We start from the raw sequence: 17,740 nt of genomic DNA on the forward strand, positions 1-17,740 counted from the left end.
TTCAGCTGCTGTCTCTGCTTTTGGTGGGTTACTGGATTGGGATCAGGTAAAAGCTCCAGAAAGTTTAAAATGGTTCTGTGTGTCAGAAAACTTTATTTTAGCAGGTGGAAAGAAAATGAACGCGTATGTCTGTGATCGAAGAGAGAAAACTATTTCATGGAAGCAATTAGATTTTTCTACTTCTCAGATGTTTATGAGCCCAAAAGGATCAGTGATATGGAAATTAGATGTAAACATAGCCTATGAGTTAAGGAATAATGGTAAGCAATTTTTTCCAGCAAATTCATGTGCCCTCTTTTCTCTGCAACGTCTTCATAATAATTGTAGCAATAAAGTAGAGCTTGCAAGAAAAATGCCATTTTTGGTCCCTCTCTCGACATCCGTTAAATTATGTGTATTCATTAGTCATAATGGAGCCCTTTTTTTTCCAAACATTGCGACTCCTCTAATGAGAGGGAGACGAAAAGAAGGAAGAGGGGGTCAAAGTCAAAACCTCTGCAGCCCAATACCTTCTCAATGCAATAAGGCGTCAAGAACAAATTGTCTCTGAAAAGTGTTTAAAAATACAAACCATTAGAATACATTACTGATTTGATCATCCAACAATTTAAACACACTACAGTGACAATTTTTATTCTTTTTTGCTCGTAACATTTTAAGCATCTTAAAACATGAGATACTAATTTCTCACAAATTATTTTTTTACAACATGTTTTTCAGAAACTGATCAAAACTTTAGAATAAGAAAATAAAATCTTATCCTCATTACCAATAATAGCCACAGGTACCATAGTCCGTCTCCTCTTTCATAACGAAATGCTTGAGGTAAACGTAAAAATTTTAACTGTACATTCATTAAGCTTCTTTTTTTTTATTTCCTTCATTTCTGTTTATTTTTTTTTCTTACAGATTTATTTAAGTGTGATTGGAGGACAGTGTCAAGAAATGTTACAAGTGTTTCATTAAGTGATTTTATTGCTTCGTATATCTGTGATAATCAACTTTACTTGCAAACAGCTTCGAGTTTTGCATCAAGTATCTCTTCTCCTGCCTATTATGTGCCTTCTCCACTGCAGTTGGCAGTTGTTTCTTGCTATAAATTGGTATGTTTTGTCACTTCATCATGGTAATATGTAGTGAGCGTGACTGAGAGAATCAACATTTTCTGCAATCTGCAGAAAATTAATTTCTCAATTATTCAAAAAATCTAACTGGAGATAAAGATCTCTGTTGTATTGAACTTAAATATTCACCATCCGTCTTGCAAATATTCTGTCTATAAATAAATATGAATTACAATTACATAAAACTGCTAAAATCATGAGAAATTCAAATTTTTTACTTCAATGGACCACTAGACAAGGTACGAATTTCAGTATTCTGATACATGTTACTTCACCAAAATTTTACGTAAAACACGATGCGCACAACGAAAATTATCGAAATCAACTCCTTCCGAAGATATTTAATGATTCTTGGTGCGTGAGTTGAAACCACCCGCTCACGAGAACTCAATGCTCTACGTGATTCACATCGCGCGCTAAACGTTATCATGACAGTCTCTGCGATATAAACATCTGGCAACCTCAATCTTGACGCTTTGGCTCAGTTATAGCAAATTACTCATAGTTTGAAAAACACATGGTGGGATTTGAACATTGCTTCATTGAGAAGCTTGCTGAAACCGTTGTAGTGCGCGATTTGACTCACGTAGAGCTTTGAGTTTCTTGTGAGCGGGCATTTCCAATTCCTCGTAACCAATGTGAAATAAAAATGTTAATATCTCCGTTAGGAGTTGGTTTCAGTAATTTTGGTGCGCGAATCATGTTTTACGCGAAATTCTGGTTAAAAAACACGTATCAGAATGCTTAAATTTGTACCTTGTCTAGTGGTCCATTTGGACCATTCTCCATCATTTTTACTCTAGAATAATCCCAACTAGCCACACCAATTCAAAGAAGAAATTCAAATTCGACCCACCCTTTTTTGAAGCCAGAGTTTTGAACTATAAACGCGATTTAATACAATAGAATGTTTATAAAATAATTTAGAGCTTAAATTATTTTATAAGGTTTGATTCTATCATACTATCTTCCAAAGATAACAAGAGGAGGATATACAATGCTGTGGTTAAAAGTGTATTAACATATGGATGTGAAGTTTGGCAGCTGAAGAAATGGACACAGGATATGCTAAGAGCAATGGAGATGGATTTTTGGAGGAGGTCAGCAGGAATTTCTAGGAGAGATCGGGTTTGTAATGAGAGAGTACGACATATCATGGAAGTCGGAAATGACATTGTGTTCGACGTCATGACCAAACAGCTTGTCTGGTACGGTCATGTTAATAGGATGACGGAAGAGAGGCTGCCGAAGAAGATGCTTGATTGGGCTCCTCCTGGGAGGAGACGAAGGAGATGCCCAGTGAGAGGGTGTTAACAGGGGGTGTTAAATGAGATGAGGGAGTGTCAACTCCTTGATGGATTGTGGGAAGACCGAGTTTTGTGGCGATTAGGCGTTGCAAAGCACCAGAGATTGCTATAAAAGCGACTATGTATGTATGATACTATCATACATATAATTTAAAAGACGAGATGAGTACCTCTGAGCAGCCACTACCTGGACCGTAGAATGTACACTTCCAGTCCCTCTGTAATGTAGCAAGCTGCAGTCATGTACTGTCTTAATTCAAATCATCAAATCTGATAACTTTTGACAGTTCATTTTATGTTTTTAATTTATTTATCATTTCAAGACTACGAGTAATCATTCAAAGCCCTGCTTGCTGATCTACAATAGTGAAATAAATTTTTTTGTCCCACAGTTTGTATGGGTGCTGAGCGAAGGAAACAAAGTGCAAAGAAGAGAAGGAGTTTCAAAGGAGTGTCTTACTGGTAATTTTTGGGTCGACGTAGTAACTCCTGATACAATACAAGTAAAAAATATTACTGCTGGGCCTAATTACAGTGGATGGATCAGCTCAACCTACAATAATTTTTATTTTACCAAAGACTGCTCAGAAAATGTACCCACTTGGTTTCAGGTAAAAAGAAAAAACGTGAACTGTCACAAAATTCTTTTTTATTACTTTTATAATTTAGAACTATTTTGATAAGTTACATTCATCTTTGACGGCATGCAACATCGGTTGTAAGACTGTAATGACTCAATCTTCTAGCTGGGATACATAGGGTGTCCCAAAACAGCCGAGACTAAAATTCTTTGAAGATATCTATTCCACTGTGTTAAATCTGGTTTCTGAGAGTTTTTCGAACAAACAATGAGCTTTCAAATACAGCCTTACAGAGCTCAGTAGGATGCTAATTTTCTGTGATTAAACGTTTTTTGAGAATACGTAGACAGGACTCCTGGGGTTATTTTTAGTGTTCTGCCAAAGTCATGCTGATTTTACTCTTTAATTATTACGAAGTAATTCATCTACAGTGTGTTCCCCCTATAATTAGTCAGGCGGTCACAAGAGAATACCTCAATGATGTACTCGATCATTTTTTTTCACTCATTGTCTGATTTTATTGAATCAATTTTTTGTCCAAGTATTCTTGATACTCAATAATAATTTGTCTTTTTTCCATAGCTCCTTCTCATTGAACCACTGCAATCACTCAGAGATCCCATCTTTCACATGGTGGATAGCACACTTTGGATTGCAGAAAGTGATAGTCAAGTTGTATACCACTGTGACTCAGCCATAGAGGGTAAGTGTCAGTCCCTCTGGATAAGTCTTTGGGTCATTAATGTGAACCCCAGCAGAAAGTAGTTTTTATTTTTTTTTCTCTGGTATAAATGCTGATTTAAATTATTAAAAATTATGCAACATTGCGCTGTCTTTAAAATAATCAAAATAATTTGTTTTTTAAGCGAATTCAATCAAACTATGAAGAGATAACATAAGCTGGAATTCCAATTTTTTTATCTCACCTATCACACTAATCGGATCCAATTTTAGCGTATTGCCTTGGCTATAACAGTTTGATGAAACCTTTTCATATCAAGCAGAAGTTGTATTCAAATGTTCTTTTTTAGAACTTGACTGAAAACTGGGAAATAGTATGTGTTTTACTTCCTAATAACTTGATTGATTCGTCAAAAATTGCAAATGTCCCACCCTAGTCCCTTGCCTCTAAAATGACACTCCGTACTCTTAGCTTCAAAATATACTAAAATTGCACAGTTTTATCTCTGCTTAAAGAGGAAACTTTTTGAAGAATTAACTGCAAAAAAAAAAGTTGAGTACTTTTGGCTTTCCACCCTTCACAGCTCTTTCTTTTAAATTTTCACCCATCAAAAGTGGTTGATGTCGAAAAACAATCAGTCAAAATGAAAGTACGAACAGAGCTTATTCTATAGGGCTTTCTTCATGGAGATATATATTTCAATAAAATGATCAAAAGTTCACTTTAAAGGTGTGCGAATGTCCCACTCATCACCTTGGAATGACTTATTAATTCCATTTGCAATATTCTTGCTTGGATGGAATTTCTAACATAGTTTTTACTCTTGACAAGAAATGCACCTAGTTTTGTGAGGGAAAGATGGAAATTTGTCTCTGAAAGCAACAATAACTTTCACAGACTTTGTTTGTGCCATCTTCGCGATAATGTAATTTTCACTATGGATATCATTCTAGGTGAGGAATGGCATCAGCTTTGTGAAGGAAAGTGGAAGCTGGTATCAGCAGGAGGAATCTTCGTTGACTGTGGCAGCCTATGGCTGTGTTCTGAGAGTGGGCGTCTCTATCAAACTTACCCACATTCATGTTCAGTGATGCAGGTCAGTGATGAATTTATTCATTTATTCCTTAGTAATTCTGTACAATTTAAAATTTTAGCATTTTGGAAACGTCGCGGCCAATTTACTTCAAATGTGTTCAAATGAAATCTCTTAATCTGTAGATGTGCCTGCACCTTTTGGTTTTTTATTTTTGTGACCAACATTGCAAAATTTTACTCAACTTTCAGCAATGCATTTTCAAGTCTACTACTTGACAATTGTCCGGTTTTGATTGCTAAATCTGATCACTTGATTTACATTGGATTTACCTCAAATGAAAGTTTTTGATCTGTAAATGCGCTCGCATCCTATAGTATTTCGATTCTTGCGACCCTTGTGATAGATTGTTAGTTGTAAATTTAAGTGCTGTCCGGACCAATTTCCTTATGATAAATAGTATCAACTTTTTTCTTTCTCTATCTCCTGTTATTTTCTCATAATTTTTGGGATTGATTGTTACAGGAAATCAATCCCCCGAATAATTTAGATATCTTATGTTTAGCAGCATCCTCTGAAGTTCTATGGCTGCTGCTGTCTAGTGGGGAAATTTTTATCAGAGAAGGAATTTCAAATGACTGTTTTGCTGGAAAATCTTGGAAACCACTAGACATGGAACAAATTAGTAAGTGGGAAATTTTCTGTCGACGTCACTATTACAATCGGTATTTCAAGAAACGCATTTTTAATGTTTTAAGCTGTCTTTGGTAGATATGATTTTTATAAAATTCTTGTGTTCCAAAATAAGAATTTACTTTCAAAGTGAGAATGGCTTTTTTTGTGTGAAAATTTCCGTCAATTATATATCTGCTTCAGCAGCTGAAGAATCATCTTGTTAGAAATGCATTTGTTTCCATTATTTTATTTTTATAGTCAAAATTTGACTGACTCCAGAAATTTTCTTCTGTGGGCCAATTGAAAGCAGTCTATTTGAAGAAACCAATGTTCAAATTATTTCTTGTTAGTTGTTACATTAGTCTCCGATGCTGGGCTATTCCCCTTCAAATGAACAGAGACAGACACGACAAATTCTGCCTTTTTCCGTCCTGGAAAACAGTGAGATAATATATAATGGACCCTGCAAACTGGATTTGGTATTAGAAAATATTAACGTACTTAATGAATGAAGTCATGAGATATTTGGCAAAATGTAAGGCAATTAGTAACTTGACAAGTAAAAAAGAGACGATAGTAAACTTTTTGGGAAAATTGCACAGAAACTTGGCAGTCGGCAGCCCACTGCTCACAACCGTTTGGCTCATAAGTAACTTACGTGCACAGCGAAAACAAACAGTGGAGCGACAGTTGTTATTTCTCTCTGATGGCATGAACTTTTGAGAAGCAACAATGTGTAGACTGACATATCAGTGAAAGTGTGCAAAAATGTCAATCCATCATTTTAAACTAAATGCAGTGCAGCACTCAGTTAAAACTCTTCTAGCATGTATATCGAGCCTGTGCCTTGTTATGAAAAAAAAAATGACAGACTCCTTATATCTGCCTCATTTTTTCTTCTTTTGCTGTATTTTTTGTTTTTAAATTGATTAAATTTGGATGATCCTTGCAGCAGATAGGCTGTTTCATTCTGGAAAGTTAGCAGATGCCACTTTTTTTTGGCAAAAATCAAAATCATCTTACAGGACGGGAATATCAAAGTTAACAGAGAATTTTCCGTGTAATTCTTCATTTAAATTCAAAGGCATATCATTAATGTATCAATTTTTTCAAAAACTGCACTTATGCGCCTTGTCCTCCAAGCCCCTCAATTAAGGTAAGCTCTAACATCAGAGGAGCGACAACTTATGATGCTAATAACTAAATTAATTTCTTATTTTATTACTGTGTCTACCATTTACAATTAAAATTCCTTTTATCTTATTTTACTCATTTCAGGCAGAAAAGTGATCTTCCAGCACCTGAGTATTGGTCTAGACTCTGTTTGGGCTGTCAGCAAAGCAGGAGAAGTATTTGTTGCTATCGGCTCTCCTTTTTCAATGTCTACTGCTGTCTTTGCTCCTGCTTGGGTTCATGTAGAATCTGAAATTAAGATGGCAAAGGTAAATATGCTCCTCTGTATTTTCTCTAATAAAAACCCCTAATCTACAATTTTGTTTTTTTTTAATTCACCGACATTTTCTGAATTTGCTTTGTTGCGTTCAGTGGATAAACAAAGGATATAAATACTTGTCATTTTCCTCCTCATTCATCGATAATGAAACCACACCCAAAAGCCTATTAAAGCAGTTCGTAAAATTACCAATTAAAAAATTGTACAACTACTGACCTATTAATTACAATTTTTAAGTTTTATACTTATAACTAAAATTTAACTAAAGCTAAATTTGTATTAGCAATTAACCATTCATACCGAACATACCAAATGTCTGTTTCTTTGTACGCTATTTCCTTACATTCAAATTACCAGTGTTGTGTAATTTTTATTTGAAAGAAAATTACTGTCTTTCAATTTCCAAATCTTAATGCAAGTACTCTTTGGTCGGAATTTTAAAATTCGTATTGAGACTATTTTAACTTAAAGCAGTCTCTGGAATTCCTTACAGGTATTTAAATCTCTTATTCAACCTTATTTAACTTATTCTCTTCTTCTTATTCTTTCCAAAAGAGAAGTTATTGCAATAAAATTTACTCTCGCAAATTCTTGATGTTTAATAGGGTAGAATTTACTGCAAGCTTTTCTTTGCGTGCAATTTTTTTTTTTTCTTAACCTACTTCAAATACCTTACTAAGTAAGGATAATACTGAGCCTTTTTAGCTAGGCACTAATCCCCTCTCATGCAGTCTCTACTCTATACAACCAGTCCTAGGTACCATGTTTGAGACCATCAAACTTGGGTTGCCTGCACGGTCTGCCGTCAAACCACAAACTGATCACATCTGTTGACCGTGATAGAGCAAGCTCACTTCTAAACACCTTAAAGATCTGATTTGGATAAGATCTATAAGGTGTTTATCTATAAAGCTTTCAATGGTTGAGCCTGTCTGTGGTCGGGTGGCAGATCATAGAGCCACTGGAGATCGATAAAGGTAGAGAATGCAATCAGAAAAGGACAGAATTGCTGTGTGATCAAATCAAAAGAAATTGAAAACTTGTTTCTTTTTTTCAGGTGTTTTTGGGGCCTGAACTACACATGGTTTGGGCTGTTGATGCTCAAAAGAATGTCTATGTCCGAGATGCTATTTTCCCTGATTTTCAAATTGGTTTAAGTTGGGTTTTAGTTCCTGGCATCAAAGCTATTCATTTGTCTGTGAGGTAAGCACATTTGCAGACCACTCCACAGTACGTGTTAAAAAATTTTGATGTTGTTAATGATCACTCGTGTTTTTTTTTTTTTTTTTTTTTTTTTTTTTTTTTTTTTTTTTCCCTCACTGAAATTGTTAGGAAAGATCTCTAGATTAGGAAAGTGAAAACTCGAAACTGCAAAATCCAAACTGGGGTCATTTTATTCTTTTTTGATTTTTAAGAGTAAAATGGCGTCAAAAACGAATGCATTATCATCTAAACCTCTCATTCTTTGGTTGGATTAAGTTCAAATTTTCATCAGTTGGTCAGTGGTAATCGAGATGTTGAGTTGCAATTATAGGCATAATTCATTGAATAATATACCGTTTTACATGTTGTAAATAATTTTAAGTCATCCCTGATCAAAGTATGTGTAGTTACTACATTTCTGTATTTTCATATTGGAAATTTCAATCAGAAAATGTTAATTTCCTCATTTGATTGAAACCTGTCTCCCCTTTCTGCCTACCTACAGGTCCAAATGCCTGAGTTGCAACTAATCACTCAAAAAAAAAAACAAAAAAAAAAAACAAGATTTATCGATGAGAAAAGTGTATATCATCAACTTGTGGCCATTTATTAAAAATTGAAATCAGCCACAAAAATTCTCTGCGAAGAGGGTGTGAATCCTTGACGGTTCTTATCTGAGATGGCCTTACTTTTTACTTACAGTGTGAATCAAGAAGCATTTCTTTGTTCTTTTTTTTTTTAGCGAGAGGAAGAGAAATATTCAAACTTTACTTTTTTGTGTACCAGCAAACTCTGAGAATTTCAAGAAATCTCTCTCAATTCACACAGCATGTAAGAGGTAAATCTATCTTGGATACTTACCATTCTTTCGCTGTCAATACACGAACACTAATTATATTCTCAATTCAGCTAATTTCAACTCTCTGCTTGTGTGTGCATGTGTTTTTTCCTGAAGAAGACTATTATTCTTTGGATTAAATTGATATCTAACGTATGAATTTCCTTTAAATTTGCAGCAGCATTGGTGTGTGGGCAGTATCCTCTAACCGGCAGGTTTTTCGCAGACATGGTATCACTCAGAACAATTATATCGGAGATTATTGGCAGAGACATACTAAGTCACTATCATTAATATCAGGTCAGCAGAGCTTTTTCATCTGCAATTGAAAACTGTTGAAGAAGGGCTAGTCTTAAGGAGTTGGCGTTTCTTGAATCTTTGCTGGTGACACATCTCTCTTGAAAGACTACATAATTTTTATGAGCCTCAATTATCTTAATGAAAATCTAGAAGAAAAAAAGAATACAAAATTTACAAGGTTTTTGTCTGCTCTAGGTTTATCTAGAGTACCTTTATAGGGAGAGTATGGACACCTCAAATATTTGGAGGTCAGATTTGATCAGGTCGTGTAGCTCTTGGGGCCCAAGTAGGGATCTAGAAGCAAAGTGGGTACTCGCATACCCCTTCTTACAGCAGAGAACAATAGAATCTCCTAGCAAGCCAATGAGAGTCTTGGATTGTTGACTAGTCGCAAAGGAGCGCGAAATGGACCAGTTCTGTCGTGCAGAGCATGATGGGAGAGTATGAATCTTGCGCAGTTGAAAGAACAGTAAGTTTACCCACCATTTGAGACCTTCATTTCAAGCTCGATTTTTTCATCGAGGAAAATTAATATTCAGTAGAAAGTTTTAAAACACATACTTCCTAATGCTGTTAATAAATTTCATCCATAAAAGTTTTTCATTTCTACTCTCACAAAGAGAACTTGTCCATAGAAAAACAGGATTTCCCGATAAGAATACAAGGCGATTTGGATTCCCGCTAAAGTGCGACTAGTCCACGGCTATAACGCTTGTTTACAACGCGCTGTGGGTCATATTGATTAATCTTTCAAATGCTTAGGTTGGCAGCGGCACCTTTCTAGTGATTTTCATTTTACATGTTGTCACCCTTTTAGGCCCTAAGAGCTACGCAATTCAACGTGTCCAGTTTATCTTGAAATGAGCTCATCATGCTAGAATGTGGAGCCTTTGTACGTCGATGGCCAAAGTGCAAGACCACATATCTCCGTTTGGAATGTGCAAACTTCCTGTTATAGGTACTTTATTTTTCTGTGAAAAACTATTCAACATAATTGCTTGAAAACTTTCTTAATTTCTGTTCAATGTTACCAGAATATTCTGTATAAATTTCAAGCAATAAAGTTACACTGTTCCTCCTCAAAAAAAAATGTGATAGGAGCAGTCATTTTAAAAGTGCAAAGGAGATACGTGTTTCCACACTTTCGGCCATCGATGTAGTTCCACACAATTTCAATTGTAATCGGTTCATTTTTAGTAAAAACATCCAATGCTTATTTTTGTCGACTTTTTGGGCTCATGGTATTATTTGATCAGATTGGTACTTCAGAAGAGCTGAACCTCAAAATTGTGCAATGTCCTTTTTTTTCTTTTCCTGTAACCTCCGTATCTTTCGGGTGTGGTCATTGCCAATTGTTCGGAAATTTCCCAAATGTTTGGAGAAGGAGAGCATGCATACAGCTGGTAAGCAGACAAATAAAAGAATTTTCCCTCTGAGGAAGGTAGAAGAGTAAAGCAAATTGATTTTGCAGGCGAGTGCTTCAATTCATCGGAAGATTGAATGCATCAACCCCGTAATGTATGCTTGTTAAATTCAGAAAATGTAGGTACTGGAAGAGTCATCTTGTAAGGGAGCGGAAGACCTCCCATGCAAAACTCGACAGCTGAAAATAACCATCATCATTTTTTATTGGACGATCTTGAGTCAATTCATAAGCCTCTATGTTTTTCGGGGATTTTAGGCATTTTTTTTTTTTTTTTTATTGACATTGAACTTTTTTGCAGAAGCTGGCTCATTCATGGATTAATTTTGTAAAAATATTTGATTTGTTCTAAAATGAAGAATTTGTCAGTTGTAGGAGTTTTAAAGAATTTGATTCATCTTTAATCCGGGACGCATTTTGAGTAAGTGTGTACAGTGAGGAAGTCTACTTTTCAATTGACATTTTCTGATAGATTTCCTTCTCTTTTGTATCTCTCTTTCTTGTCTGGATCAGATCTGTGCAGGGAGAGAGCTTGAGAGTATTTTATCATTGGATTTATTAATGCCAAAAGGGACCACATTTACTCTGCAATTACTATGCTTAAAGTTCCTTTAAGCATTAATACATCCTATTTCCAATCTTCAAGAATATCTGATGTCCCAATGATACATGATAAATATTAGCCGTTCATCATCAATAATTGTAAATAGATAATACCTATGCCGTGACTAAAATCTTCTCTCCTTAATCTTTCAGTGTCTGGTGATGATAGAGCATGGGGACTAGACAGGAAAAACGCCTTGGTCATGCGAAAAACTGCCTGCTTCTCCCTCAATGATGTCAGCGAATCAAAGAACTCGGAAAATCTTGTCGAAGATCTTTGGGAAATCATTGACACAGAAATCTTATCATAACCTGCTAATGGATTAACCAACTTTATCCAAGCTTGTTTTTTTTAAGTAATGAACTGTTCTTTTTACTTTGCTCGTTTGGAACTTTGTTCACCACTGTTACCTGGTTAAGATAATTATCAATTTTAGTTAAAAATGCAAATAGAAAGATTTTAAAAATGTTCTATTCAGCATCAGTTTTCAGAGCTATACACATGGGAAGTTTAAATTTAAGAATTCATCATGCTCATTGTCAACAAACTTTTAGAAAGTCGCATCAAATTTATATGGAATCAAACTGGTGCTGAGATAAAATCTCCTTAATGCTTTTTTCCCTACCTTCCCAATTTTTCTAACTGTTGGCAGCATGCCTATTACTCTCACTTCAATGACAAAGAAACATTTTTTACCTATTGACAAAGTGCAAGATGTGCACTAATAAAATAGGAACATGGCCAATCAGATGTAACAACAACCAATAAATTTTAGTCATAAGAATTCATAACACTCAAGTAAGGGAACTTGCCTATTAGTGTAAAAGTTTAAGTACACCCAAGTGTCTTGTCCCTGAATGTTAGAAGTTTGAGCTAATGTTGCTACATAGTCCGTAGTTGCTGTTTGATCAACTTCAAGCGGTCTCAAAAGTTTACAAAGCTTGTACAGTGAAGCTCTCTAAGGCTTCGTCTCCACGGTACGTTTTCCTACTATTTGTTGCTGAAAAAAGTTACACCAACAAGATAGGGACGAATATTGACTTACTCATATTAATAGTTGTTCCAAGAACAACTGAGAAAAGAAAAAAGAAAAAGAAGCAAAAGCGAAGTGTGCATAACTTTATATTTGTTTAGTTCCTTATATTTGACTCTTCATATTTGTTTAGTTCTTAAATCAAATCAAATTAAAAAATGCAATTGCAACTTCAACGTCCATGGAGCATTGGACGAAGTAACTTGAACTCCAATTTTCCGCACAAAGTTGTTACAAGAATGCGAAAGCTCCGCTCTTTGGAGGTTGTAACTCCAAAAAATAGTCAAAATTCCTCTCATCCAGTTTGACGCTGCCACAAATTCCCTGAAATTAACTGCCCTTGGAGACGAGATCTGAGGCATTATTTCATGACTTTTCGCTTATTGTTTCAGGGAACTTAATCAACCCCAGCAAATTAGACTTTAGCATTGAGAGGCTACTTTTTATGAGATTAGAAGAGTACAAAGAAGATTTACAGATCAATATTCTACAAACAATTGCGTGCCTTTGCAATTTTGTTTTTTTACTATTTGGTCAGATCTCACAGGACCCAAATTTATAGAGGTACTTCTAATGTTTGTCTATTTTTTACTTTTGCCTAATAATTTCTACATTAACAGGATTGAAAATAAGTTCTCTCTTGCAAAACAAATCAGTTGAACATTTATTCACAAACATAGAGAAATCAATAGTACTTACTTACACAAATAGGAACAATACAATCAAAATCGTAACAACAAGAAAATAGTCTCATCAGTAGAATGGCACAAGAACTGTGCATCATATTGTACATTTTCCAAATAAAAGGATTAAAATCTTTCATCACTTTTTCGACTTTTTCCCCTCTTTTATTGTAGTGAAGTAGAACTGAATTGAAGCAACTGAGAAGACAATATATCAATCAATCATATTATTACACCGCTCAACATGGGTTCTGTCCTGAGAACCAAACCAATTTTTTTTGATTCCTATGTGATATAGAAGTCGGAAAATGCCCATAATAACTTCAGAAAAATTGGATGGTGCTCAGGGCATCGCCATTTTGAATTTTCCAAAATTGAGAAAACCTACAATCAGTTTTTTGGAAATATCTCCTCAACGGTTAAGTTTACAAAAAAAAAAAAAAAAAAAAACAAAAAAAAAAACAAAAAAAAAAAAAAAAAAAAAAAAAAAAAAAAACAGCAGAAAGAGCATAAAATTTCCTACCGAGATCACCCTCCTCTGTTTTTTTAGCTTAATTTTTTGGTCGTAAAAGTAACGTTTTCATCAAAAATTAGCTAAAAAAAGGTGTATTTTTGCTGATTTTAGGAGAAACTTTGCTTCATATCTCCAACCACGATTATCTGAGAAAAAAACTGTTATGCTCATTGAAAAGAGTGTAAAATTTACTTCTAGAAAACATATGTCATTAGTTCCGAAACTTGATTTAATCCTGTGAAACAGCAGTTTATTAGCTCCGCCCTTAAATTGTGATTTTGTCGACCATCTCCTTTAAAATCAAGAAAAAAACCTATAAACGTGGCCCCAACTGTGTCTTAAGGTGGTTAAATAGTGCTGGGCCCACACTATTTTTTTGGGGGGGGGGGGGGGGCAGCAAAGCGAAAAAGTTCAAAAATTTTTAATCAGATCCAAAAATTTTGAGTTCTAATGAGGATCAGTACAAAACTGATGGGGGAGAGTGTTCAGCTCAGGCAGTTTGCATTGGACTATTAAGTTGAGGCCACGTCGAGAGATCTATAATTTTGGGTCTTTTCATACTTCGTCAGTGAACCCAACTGAAAATCTTGCAAAATCCAAGACGGCGTTAAAGCACAAGCTGGAAGTACAAGTTTTGTACTGCAACACGGTAACTTTTTTGTACTGCATCACGGTAAGCTTTGTACTGGTCCTCATTAGAGCTCAAAATTTTTGGATCTGATTAAAAATTTTTGAACTTTTTCGCTTTGCTGCCCCCCCCCCCCCCCCCCCAAAAAATAGTGTGGGCCCAGCACTATTTAACCACCTTAAGACACAGTTGGGGCCACGTTTTTAGGTTTTTTTCTTGATTTTAAAGGAGATGGTCGACAAAATCACAATTTAAGGGCGGAGCTAATAAACTGCTGTTTCACAGGATTAAATCAAGTTTCGGAGCTAATGACATATGTTTTCTAGAAGTAAATTTTACACTCTTTTCAATGAGCATAACAGTTTTTTTCTCAGATAATCGTGGTTGGAGATATGAAGCAAAGTTTCTCCTAAAATCAGCAAAAATACACCTTTTTTAGCTAATTTTTGATGAAAACGTTACTTTAACGACCAAAAAATTAAGCTAAAAAAACAGAGGAGGGTGATCTCGGTAGAAAATTTTATGCTCTTTTTGCTGGTTTTTTTGTTTTTTTTTGTTTTGTAAACTTAACCGTTGAGGAGATATTTCCAAAAAACTGATCGTAGATTTTCTTAATTTTGGAAAATTCAAAATGGCAATGCCCTGAGCACCATCCAATTTTTCTGAAGTTATTATGGGCATTTTCCGACTTCTATATCACATAGGAATCGAAAAAAATTGGTTTGGTTCTCAGGACAAACCAAAACCCGAAATTTGTTGTGCTGTGTTTTACTTTTTCAGGACTTCAAAAAAAGAAGTTAATATAAAAAGTTTTAAGCATTTTTCAGGTCTTTCAGTTATAAGAAAAAAAAGTGCAGATAAAATAAACAACTGGAAATTGGGTTCTGACTATCTTTTCTGTTTGTTATGCTTGGAGAGTAGTTGACCAAAAATAACGAATATCTCAGTTTTGGCCTACAAATTCCATTTTAACAAATTTATTGGAACAACTTTAGCTCACTAAGCACCAGTCCAATTTTGGTACATGAATGTACTAATGAATAGACAAAATGTCTGCATACCTGATGTAGAAATCATATCGACGGTGAAAGTCGGCAATCACATAACTCGTTTGCGGTGTCTGAAAATCTCTGCCTCTACGTCATTTTTTTAAAGGAGAACAAATTGATATTATTTCTTGAAGTTTTTGCAGAATTTTCTTCGCATTGAGAAGAAAAATCATGACAGTTTTAAAGAATTGTCGGTGAGTAGTTTTCCATCTAAAAAATAAAGTATGACAGGAAGTCTGCGACGTCGCAAACCGAGTAATGTGATTGCCGACTTTCACTGTCGATATGTCATAAATCTGCGCTTGAACTTCATACTGGTTTACACTTTCATCACAAAGTGTTATTGATCGGTCAATATTGTCTATTTTATTTTGTCAATAGCATACTTAAAGGATATTGAGTTTCGATTAAAATTTATACAATGGATGTATATTTAGAGATTTAAATAGAAACTCTCGCATTCCCTATTATATTTACTTGTGCTAGGAAACTTGTCTTCTCTCAGGACACCTTTTCCTTCCAACATCTTGGTTGATAAAACCCAACTGTATTCTTAAAAAGTTACCCTATCTTACTAAATTTTACAGGTAGGATCATGAAAGTTTGTGGGCAAGTACCTGACGACTATGATAAGTTAATTAATTGCTCTTTGGAAAAAAAGTGTCACGTCAGGCTCATGCCTTTTTTTCACCTACTTTCTGTCCCATTTGTGAAGACCTTGATCTAAACTAAAAGACTAACAGATGGCTAAGTATGAAAGTCTTTGTTGGCTTATTATCGTATCATAGAGGTCACACACATCTGTTGATACCAAAACGATGATAATGTCAAGAGGAATAAAATCGCAGCTCTTTCTCTAATAAAAAGCTAATCCTGGCGACATCAATGCTACTTCAGGTCAAAAATTTAGACTTAAGTTTCAGTTCTCATGGTGCTACTGATTTGACTTAACATGAAAAAATATTCGATGAAGCTGACTGATTTTATTCATTTAATGATCCTTTTAACATTTTTGAGTTCGTGCGATAGCCAAATGGCACATGAAAGTAAAATCAAAGAATTTGACTGATGTAATGCAGCAACTGGGACAGGAACATACAGCAATAAAGTAGTGATACCTAGAGCAACTTGAAACCATGCAACTGCTGCAACAGCATTTGCAGCTAAAGCTGCTCGATGAGGGAGATGACAACGGCGTGATAGCAACCACATCCCAGATGCGACAGAGAGTGTTGATATACCAAGAATTCGATGGACGAATTGAGTTGTGGTGGGATTTTCGGTGAAGTTTCTTAAGATTGGTGAAAAAGCAAATAAATCTTGAGGAATCCATCTATCTGCCATTTTAGGAAAGGAATTGTACACTAAACCAGCATCCAGTCCTGCTACAAATGCTCCAGAAATTGCTGTCAAGAATACTAAGCCTTTTGTTGAGTGTGTAACAGCTCTTAACTTCCTCAAGCTCGGACTGATCTCTTTGAAGCTCATTGATGGCAAGAGTTGATCCAAGGTAGACCACAAAAATAATGAGTACAGAGTAAAGGCCATTGTGAGATGAGCAGCAAGTCGGTACTGAGATACTCGAGGGACATCACTTGGTTCATGAAATCTATCCTCCAGTCCAGATTTGACCATGTACCATCCTAACAGACCTTGAGCACCAATCAAGGATGTAAAAATTATTGTGCGTCTCTTTAGAGAGGAATTGAAATACCCTCTACTCCAAAAATATGTGGCTGGGATTAGGAATACTGCCCCAAGGAGGCGACCCCACATGCGATGCCCATATTCCATGTACCAAATCCACTTAAATTCTGCTAGTGAAATATTTTGATTTTTTAGCTTAAACTCTGGATATTCTTGATATTTTTCAAATTCTGATTTCCATTCTACTTCTGTCAGAGGTAACTTCTCACCAGTAAGCTTCCATGAAACCATAGAGAGTCCTGATTCTGTTAGACGAGTCACACCTCCAAGGGCGACTGCTCCAAATACCATGCCGCTACATCCAGCCAGCCAAAATCCAACAGCTTTGCTTCCCCGAGTGGGTATGGAGCAAGAGATACTATCCACAGCGACAGTCTCAAGTTTTCTGACAAAGGCTGGCACTTTGAATCGGGATAGAAGAGAAGGCAGTATTTTGCGAGATGAGAGGCCTCTGAAATTATTGCGCCGGACTAAATTTGAAGAGAATAATGAGACTTGCACTGGAGCGCAATGTGAATGTGCAAGAGAGCAGGGACATAATCGACTGGTGATTTTGTAAGCTAACATTATGTAACGTCTTGAAGCAGTAAAAGTTCAAGAAAATTATTTTGTTGCACGATACTATGGCACTGCTGCGCTACACTGAGGAAAGCTCTTCGCAAAACCGGCACAAATTAGCAATAGTTTTTGGATGATTAAAATAACATGAATGACAAGAGTTCGGGCATACACACATTAACAAAACTTCACTCCAAACTTTTCTGATATCCTCCTCCAAGCAAATTCGCTAATCTCGAAATTTCAGCACATTGGCACATTATCACATTACATCACCTCCTGAATCATAATAATGAAGCAACCAAGGTGGATGCTCGTTGGCGGTTTCATTTCGTACCTTCTTGA

At 35.6% G+C, this 17,740-nt stretch overlaps 2 protein-coding genes across 6 annotated transcripts in view; one reads left to right on the forward strand and one right to left on the reverse strand.

The window, feature by feature from the left end:
* LOC109033187 (tectonin beta-propeller repeat-containing protein 2) overlaps positions 1-13,084 on the forward strand; it is a 29,883-nt gene extending 16,799 nt beyond the window's left edge. For 2 of the 5 annotated variants that reach the window (XM_019045676.2, XM_019045678.2), the window contains exons 14-23: positions 6-260; positions 910-1,103; positions 2,824-3,042; positions 3,595-3,715; positions 4,648-4,790; positions 5,253-5,412; positions 6,681-6,844; positions 7,913-8,058; positions 9,075-9,196; positions 11,376-13,084. In XM_019045676.2, coding sequence (XP_018901221.2) covers positions 6-260; positions 910-1,103; positions 2,824-3,042; positions 3,595-3,715; positions 4,648-4,790; positions 5,253-5,412; positions 6,681-6,844; positions 7,913-8,058; positions 9,075-9,196; positions 11,376-11,533 — 1,682 coding nt within the window. In that variant the 3' untranslated portion in view covers positions 11,534-13,084. Of the gene's footprint in view, positions 1-5; positions 261-909; positions 1,104-2,823; positions 3,043-3,594; positions 3,716-4,647; positions 4,791-5,252; positions 5,413-6,680; positions 6,845-7,912; positions 8,059-9,074; positions 9,197-11,375 lie in introns of those variants that run through there. The other 3 variants (XM_019045682.2, XM_019045683.2, XM_019045685.2) reach the window with 3 other exon arrangements.
* A 2,498-nt stretch (positions 13,085-15,582) lies between these two features.
* Positions 15,583-17,671, reverse strand: LOC109033205 (heme A synthase COX15). Its single transcript, XM_019045720.2, has one exon. The coding sequence runs from the start codon at positions 17,402-17,404 to the stop codon at positions 16,118-16,120; it is 1,287 nt and encodes a 428-aa protein (XP_018901265.1). The 5' UTR covers positions 17,405-17,671; the 3' UTR covers positions 15,583-16,117.
* Between the last annotated feature and the right edge of the window lie 69 nt (positions 17,672-17,740).

The sequence above is a fragment of the Bemisia tabaci genome, chromosome 1, assembly GCF_918797505.1.
Source record: "Bemisia tabaci chromosome 1, PGI_BMITA_v3".
NCBI classification, from domain to species: domain Eukaryota; kingdom Metazoa; phylum Arthropoda; class Insecta; order Hemiptera; family Aleyrodidae; genus Bemisia; species Bemisia tabaci.

Bases quoted from the DNA above. Each gene is read 5' to 3' on its own strand.
- LOC109033205 (XM_019045720.2), bottom strand. From the start codon at position 17,404: ATGTTAGCTTACAAAATCACCAGTCGATTATGTCCCTGCTCTCTTGCA.